At 41.2% G+C, this 7546-nt stretch overlaps 1 protein-coding gene across 2 annotated transcripts; it reads left to right on the top strand.

The window, feature by feature from the left end:
- The first annotated feature begins 630 nt into the window (after positions 1-630).
- LOC100193767 (U11/U12 small nuclear ribonucleoprotein 65 kDa protein) lies at positions 631-7259 on the top strand. 2 transcript variants are annotated; one of them, XM_020544263.2, is made up of 13 exons: positions 631-1257; positions 1546-1617; positions 1755-1961; positions 2570-2651; positions 2777-2959; positions 3038-3196; positions 3286-3456; positions 4332-4419; positions 5252-5310; positions 5496-5561; positions 5975-6348; positions 6462-6835; positions 6949-7259. In XM_020544263.2, the coding sequence occupies exons 1-11, from the start codon at positions 1076-1078 to the stop codon at positions 6056-6058; spliced, it is 1353 nt and encodes a 450-aa protein (XP_020399852.1). In that variant the 5' UTR covers positions 631-1075; the 3' UTR covers positions 6059-6348; positions 6462-6835; positions 6949-7259. The 2 variants fall into 2 exon arrangements, with proteins under 2 accessions (XP_020399852.1, NP_001132325.1); NM_001138853.1 differs by lacking the exons at positions 6462-6835; positions 6949-7259 and having other exon boundaries at positions 843-1257; positions 5975-6274.
- The last annotated feature ends 287 nt before the right edge of the window (positions 7260-7546 follow it).

Below are 7546 nucleotides of genomic sequence, written 5' to 3'. Positions count from 1 at the left end.
TTATTTTTAACTAAAATTAATTAAGGAATCAACAAATCATGAAGAAACACTTGTATTGTGATCCATTGCTAGCCCTGGATATAGTGAATGATGTACAAGATGTTCGCTTGGCTTTAATCCAAAACGACTTCTACTGTTTCTACAATATTTTGTCTCTATGGATTGCAGCTGCAGCAGTTCTAACAATACCTGTTATGTGTTTGATATGCTTGAGAAAATCTGGGTTTGGACGATGTATTTGATTTGCCTGAGGAAATATGATTTTGAATGTAGAGAACATATTCAGTGCACATGAGTTTTTGATGTACATAAGGTGTACATGAACCAATAAAGTTTATTAAAAATTCTAAAAAACTTCATACATAATCTTTCTATCTTACTCCGATTATATACAAAATTTAAAGTTCAAATTCTGTATACTTTAGATGTAATAAAAAAGATAAAATTTCTGAATTTTAAATTAGAAAATCGGCAAACATGTTCTCTTTTTTATTACAACTAAATATAACGTATTGAAAGTTAATTTTGTATATAATTAAAATAGAATAGAAATAGTATGTATAATTTTTTAGATTTTTTAACTTTATTAATCGTGTGTACATGGGAAACTATTTTCGATATGAGTCCACTAGGTTTGCGCAGATTCATCCACCGTCGTCTACCTCCCCACCTCCGTCACTCTCGAGAAAACCCCAGCCCCGATAAACAGTGACGGAGCTGAGACCCGGCCAGCCCAGGCACGTCCCGGGCTTCGGTGGCCCAGCGGCCCAGTCCGCCTCAGTGTTCTCCCAAGCGAAAACCCTACACAGCGTGTCCCTGTACTGCACTGCTGCTGGCCGCGCCGCGTCCGCGCTGCTGGCACGCCGCGTGTGCTTGGCTCCCGCCCCACGCCCAGTGCCTCCCTCCCTCTCTGCCCCCCTGCCGCGGCGCGTGCCTGGCTGGCTGGTTGCCCTCCGCTTGGGCCTTGGAGAGCCCGGGCTTCGATTTCTAGCTGGTTCCGCCACTGCCGAGAAGCCGCGCGTTGTCAGGCACGGGAAAGAGGTAGTCCGCGGGAGGTTCTCTCCGGAGGAGAGGTATGGTGCCCGCGAGGGCTCGCCATATCGATAGATCCGCCTCTGACCAGCAGCAAGGGCCCGCTCCAGCGGGGGCGGCGACGCTGCTAGTGCGGCACCTCCCAGAGGCTATCACGCAAGAGATGCTATCCCGCCTCTTCTCCCACTACGGAGCCACATCCGTCCGCCCCTGTTCCGGTGGAAAGTACTTATCTCATCTTGTCGCTTGCTTAATCATGCTTCGATTGGTGCTTCAAATGTTGAATTAGTTACAGTAGCGCGTGCTTGTATCCAGTATAACTGCTTAGTGTTGCTGGAATGACCTATTGTGTCATAGATTCAATATGTCTTTTATATTTGGTCAAGTATGGATACCGAATTGTCTGCTATGTTATTTGGTTGATAAAACCATTTTGTTGGTCTGTTGGCTGCTGCTGGCTGAGGTATATTATGTTTATTCAGTTACTAAAACCATTTTGTTGGTACATTGCAGGTTGAGAAATTGCGCATTTGTAGATTTTAGGGACGAGGCGGCAGCTAATCACGCACATTCGCTCTTGAACAGGTTTGCTTCGTCAATCACACAATCTGTTTTTGTTGCTTGGACTCTCTTTCTTAGTTGCATAAATTAATCGCGTCTTCTTATTTCAGTATTCTTGATTAATGCCCCATTGCCTTGTTCGCTAAGGGATGGCTTTGCAGGTTGAGGTTTCTGGGAAAAGTGTTGACTGTCGAGCGAGCTAACTGTCCAAATGCAAATGAGTCTCACCTGAAGCATCAGGACCAATTAGGGCATGGGGCGTCCCAGGTACCAAGTATTAGTTCCCAAACTCAGAAGGACCACACATCGATTGCCGAACCAATTGCCCCCAAGCTTAGTGTGGACTACCCATTTCCTCCACACCTTGAGTATGTTATTAATTCACTGCATCATTATTTCACTTCATTATATTTGGATACTCGCATGAAGATACTTAGTTGTTTCTTAGCTCTCATGAATGCACTCTGTCTTGCAATGTTCTATTACTGTTCTCAACAGACATTCATTTTGTAATTAAGAGATTGACTTGCCATCTGCTATTAAGAATTTTGGTTCCTCCAAAATTTAAGGCAAAACTTTCCTGCACATAATTCTTTTTTTGCTAATCATGAATCTTCTTCTCGCGCTCCCTTCTCCCTCTCAACAGGATTAGGGTTGTTGAGATTTATGAGTTGAGTTGTCTGTGTCAAATTGTGAACTAGTTGAATTTATTTGAAACAATATTCCTCAGTCTAAAAGGCCGATGCTCTATCGTGCAAAGTATACATGGTTCATTTGAAAGTAACCAAGATTAAACTAGCATCAATTCTGTGCTACTGTATGCTGACTTTGTTGATTCACTTCTATTACTATGTTGCAAAGTTTTGCAATCAAGCACCTTTTGACTGCCATTCTATGCTGAAGCTTTTTCAACTCTTGGCAATCCTGTTATGCCTCACTGGCTTGAGCTTGATTTGAGCACCCTACAATTTTTTAGGTATGCATATCCACCACCAGATGGAAACATATTAACAAATATTGTCAATGCCCTGATCGCCGTCCCTCGATTCTACAACCAGGTTTATTAGGATTTCCACCCTATGCACCCATTATTACAACTCGCAAGGCATGCCTCTGCCTATTTTTTTTATATATATTCAGAACGTGCAGATGCATTTTGATCAGATAATTTTTCTTTAAACAGGTCCTGCATTTAATGAACAAGATGAACCTTCCTGCTCCATTTCGGATGGCATTGCCTACTCCACCACTACCATCGCAAGTTCCTGTTATCCCTCATCCTCAGCCACCACCGGGATCTACTACAACTGGGGAGCTTCATTCAGCAGATTTGTCTAGTGATGAGTCTGAGTTAGAATCATCTGATGTACTTGCTACTTCTGTATTTCTTTTTAACCTTGTAGTGTCTTTGTTAAATTATTCATGCACGTTTTATCTACCACAGGAAGATATTGATAAACGGAAAATCAAGCGTGCAAAGCATGAAGCAATTGTTGGTCCTGCAGTTGACAAAAACGTTGCTCATGAAGCAGTGGGGGTGAAATCTGTTGCATTGGTTTCTAATGAGCTTCAAGTGATAAAAAAGAAAAACCCAGTACTTCAGGTTGACTACACTTTGTTTGTTGATTACTCATTGGTTGAAAAGTCAAGTTTATTAATTTTTTTTTTTGCTGATGCAACGGTTCTCTTCAGATAAAAATTACCCCTAAGCCTATACAGAAGGAACCACCTGTCCCAAGTATGACTGAAAATGAACCGGATTCAACTCATGAACAACTTCAAGAGAAACATTTTGTCACACCTCAGGAAATGTCGAGAGAGAAATTACCACCAGAGGAGATTTTATCCCTTCCTATGTTCAAGGTACACATTGCTTATGTAGTACTACTATGTCAGGATGTTTGGTTCAAGGTTCATCATCTTTTCATTTCTCACTTTTTTGTTTGGTTTTGTTTAAGTGTATAAGTGATTTGCCTACCTTCTTCCAACAATTTAAGTTTTTGTATTAAATTGGTTAGTACGTCCACTCTAACATGATACCAGAGCTAGAGATCTCGAGTTCGAATCCTGGCAAAGACTTCATTTGTGCCTGCGCCCCTTTATTTCCACGTTTGTGCCTCCTCTTTGGTTACATATGAGTGGGGGTATTGAAGTGTATAAGTGGATTGCCTACCTTCTCCCAACAACTTAAGCTTTTGGGTTGAACTGGTTAGTGCGTTCACTCTAACTAGGTTGTGGAATGGAATTGATTGGTCCATCATCATCAATGGTGATGAAGTCTATAAGTGGATTGCCTACCTTCTCCCAACAATTTAAGCTTTTGTGTTTAATTGGTTAGTGCATTCACTCTAACAGGTTTGTGGAACGGAATTGATTGATTCATCATCATCCCATTCCTCAAAGCTAACAATTAGTACTCGTACGAGGAATGGAGTCATTCCACCAAATTTGAGGAATAGGCTGCAACCACCTCATCTAGTATAGAGTGATTCCTTAAACCAAGCATCCTATTAATGGACAGTTGGACACTCCTGGTAACATATATATTTGTGAATTAAGTGGTTATTATGAATGTATCATCAGTCGGCGAGTTGTCTCCTTCCCTTTGATCTTGATGCTGTAGCCTGAAATTTCGAAGAATGTTGAATGTTGATACGCAAAACGACTTTTATATTTCCTTAGGTCATAAGTTGTTTACTAACTGCTGAATCAACTTCAAATATTATGTTCTTTTGCAGAATTACACTCCAGGAAATCCAGCCAGTGTTCTGTACATTAAGAACTTGGCAAAGGATGTCACTCATGACGACTTCTACTATGTCTTTGGTAAGGATGTCAGAGAGTGACTATTTTCAGGGCCTTGCTTCGTTATTTGTCCAAAGATGAAAAAAAATTAAGTGTCTAATCTTTACCTTTAAAGGTCTACCTATAATGGTTAACTGCTAAGGTCGAGATTTTTTTCAACTTTCGCAACTCAGGCCCAGTAGGAACCTGAGCAATCTTGTTTGTTGACTGTAGGCATGCCTTAAATTTAACGGCCGAGATGCATGTATTGCTGAGGGTGATCAATATGTGATATGAGGTTGTGCAGATAGGCGAGGTCAAAGATTTGTTACCTAGGAATCAATGACCATGCTTGTATGCTCCTTGGGTTAGTAAATTGATAGGATCCTTGATACTATTAGGGTTGTGAAGTGTGTAGGAATGTGAGATTAGAGGTCGGGGTCGAGATTTCCGACTTCAGGAAGGCGTCGTGGTGATGTGGGTGTAGAGTGGCGGCGTGGCAACGAGGGAGACAGAACGTGTAAGAAAAGCCCTGGAGTCCCGGCAAGATGTTTGTCTTGCTTGCCTTCATCCGGTTACATTGCACCTATACTTATAGTCCATAGAGGATTTGGTTCTCAAGCAAACTAGAGGAGGAATCCTTATATATTTGGACTCTCCTTTTCTAACAAAATATTCTATTTCCTAAACGGGTACTGTTCACGCTGGGTGTAATTTGGTCCCAACACCTATGTGGCCTTTTTTTCGGCGCGAATTGCATATCCTGTATTTGCATCGATGTTTTCCAAAAGAGGAGCATCGAAGAAAGATTTCTTCATGCACTGCAGTATTTCTCAATTTGTCACTAAGGTATCTTTTTCACTTCTCTCTTTAGGCTCTGTTTTCGAAAGCATGGACAGTGCAAGGTTGGGTTTAAGTGTAAAGTTAATGCAGGTATATTATTGAGTTTGTCCCTTAAAGTTATCCAGAAAAAAACTTGTTTTCACAAAAAAATTACAAGCTACTTCATAGTGAAAACTACGTGGAAACCTGCTGCCATTGGTTACTGTCAAGTTCTGCTTTTTGCTGCCACCGTGCTCATTGTGTTATTTTTCTTTCATTTTTTAATCCTATTGCAGGAAGGACGGATGCGTGGTCAAGCCTTTGTCACATTTCCCACGGTTGAACTTGCTCAGCGTGCCCTGGTTAGTGATTTTGTTATTGACACGATGTCTTGTCTGTAATGTTCCACAGTATGAGTCATTGCTAATTTATCTAATTTTGGGACTACAACCTGAGTGCATTAGACAGCTAGATGCAGCAAAAGGCCAAAAAGAAAATCAATAAATTGCATGATTTGTCTTAAGAGCACACATCATCTTCCTTTCCACATAATGAGTATTTTATGTAATCCTTTTATTATCGGGTCCATGAGAATTGAGAACCATGGGCGCTCTAAAACATCTCATTTAGGGCTTGTTCGCTTGTCCAGGAATGCACCTAAAGTTGTTTCAGCTGATCAAAACTTATATAAATTAGAGAAGCAATCCGATTAGAAATTGAAATCGTTCTAGGCCTCCATTCCGTAATAACCGAATCGCCCCTTATGGTTTTGCAGAATCTAGCGCATGGCTATGTGTTCAAAGGAAAACCAATGATCATACAATTCGGAAGAAATCCTGCTGCTAACAAAGCTTCCTAAAGCAGGATACAATTTTCTTTCCAGATTTTGATAGATTTCAGAAGTTGGTAGGAACTGGAAAGTGACAAACCAGAGGTTGTGGGTATCTGTTGGCTGTTGTTACTGCAACCTGTTTGGCATACACACTAGGCTGATTGGTTCCTCCCATGGTGTAATGTTTGTCGAAAAATAACATTGTACATTCCAGTTTGTGGATTATTAAAAGAATTACTCGATAAAAGCGGACATTGGAGGTTATAAGCTGCAAATCGAGCAATGACTGCTAGCAGCCTGCCGTCACTGAGAATCAGGTCGTTCCTATGTATCAAAACTTATATAAATTAGAGAAGCAATCCGATTAGAAATTGAAATCGTTCTAGGCCTCCATTCCGTAATAACCGAATCGCCCCTTATGGTTTTGCAGAATCTAGCGCATGGCTATGTGTTCAAAGGAAAACCAATGATCATACAATTCGGAAGAAATCCTGCTGCTAACAAAGCTTCCTAAAGCAGGATACAATTTTCTTTCCAGATTTTGATAGATTTCAGAAGTTGGTAGGAACTGGAAAGTGACAAACCAGAGGTTGTGGGTATCTGTTGGCTGTTGTTACTGCAACCTGTTTGGCATACACACTAGGCTGATTGGTTCCTCCCATGGTGTAATGTTTGTCGAAAAATAACATTGTACATTCCAGTTTGTGGATTATTAAAAGAATTACTCGATAAAAGCGGACATTGGAGGTTATAAGCTGCAAATCGAGCAATGACTGCTAGCAGCCTGCCGTCACTGAGAATCAGGTCGTTCCTATGTATCAAAACTTATATAAATTAGAGAAGCAATCCGATTAGAAATTGAAATCGTTCTAGGCCTCCATTCCGTAATAACCGAATCGCCCCTTATGGTTTTGCAGAATCTAGCGCATGGCTATGTGTTCAAAGGAAAACCAATGATCATACAATTCGGAAGAAATCCTGCTGCTAACAAAGCTTCCTAAAGCAGGATACAATTTTCTTTCCAGATTTTGATAGATTTCAGAAGTTGGTAGGAACTGGAAAGTGACAAACCAGAGGTTGTGGGTATCTGTTGGCTGTTGTTACTGCAACCTGTTTGGCATACACACTAGGCTGATTGGTTCCTCCCATGGTGTAATGTTTGTCGAAAAATAACATTGTACATTCCAGTTTGTGGATTATTAAAAGAATTACTCGATAAAAGCGGACATTGGAGGTTATAAGCTGCAAATCGAGCAATGACTGCTAGCAGCCTGCCGTCACTGAGAATCAGGTCGTTCCTATGTATGCATGGCGGATCCAGCCTACGCGGTGTGTGGCGGCTGTCTGGCCTGCCCCAGCGACTGGGCAAGTGGACATGAAGCAGTAGACTATTTTTTTCCTCAAATCCATGATCGGCGGTAGTTTTAAGGCACGTACGAAGTAGGAGTAGCAACAGCTTGAGCTCTAGACTTGAGAAGGCCATCTCCTAACCTTTCTTTTGACGTGTGATGACCA

Source organism: Zea mays, chromosome 1 (genome assembly GCF_902167145.1).
Source record: "Zea mays cultivar B73 chromosome 1, Zm-B73-REFERENCE-NAM-5.0, whole genome shotgun sequence".
Classification (NCBI taxonomy): Eukaryota; Viridiplantae; Streptophyta; class Magnoliopsida; order Poales; family Poaceae; genus Zea; species Zea mays.
Note: the sequence above shows the minus strand (reverse complement) of the source record. Positions and strands in the feature narration are given on the sequence as shown.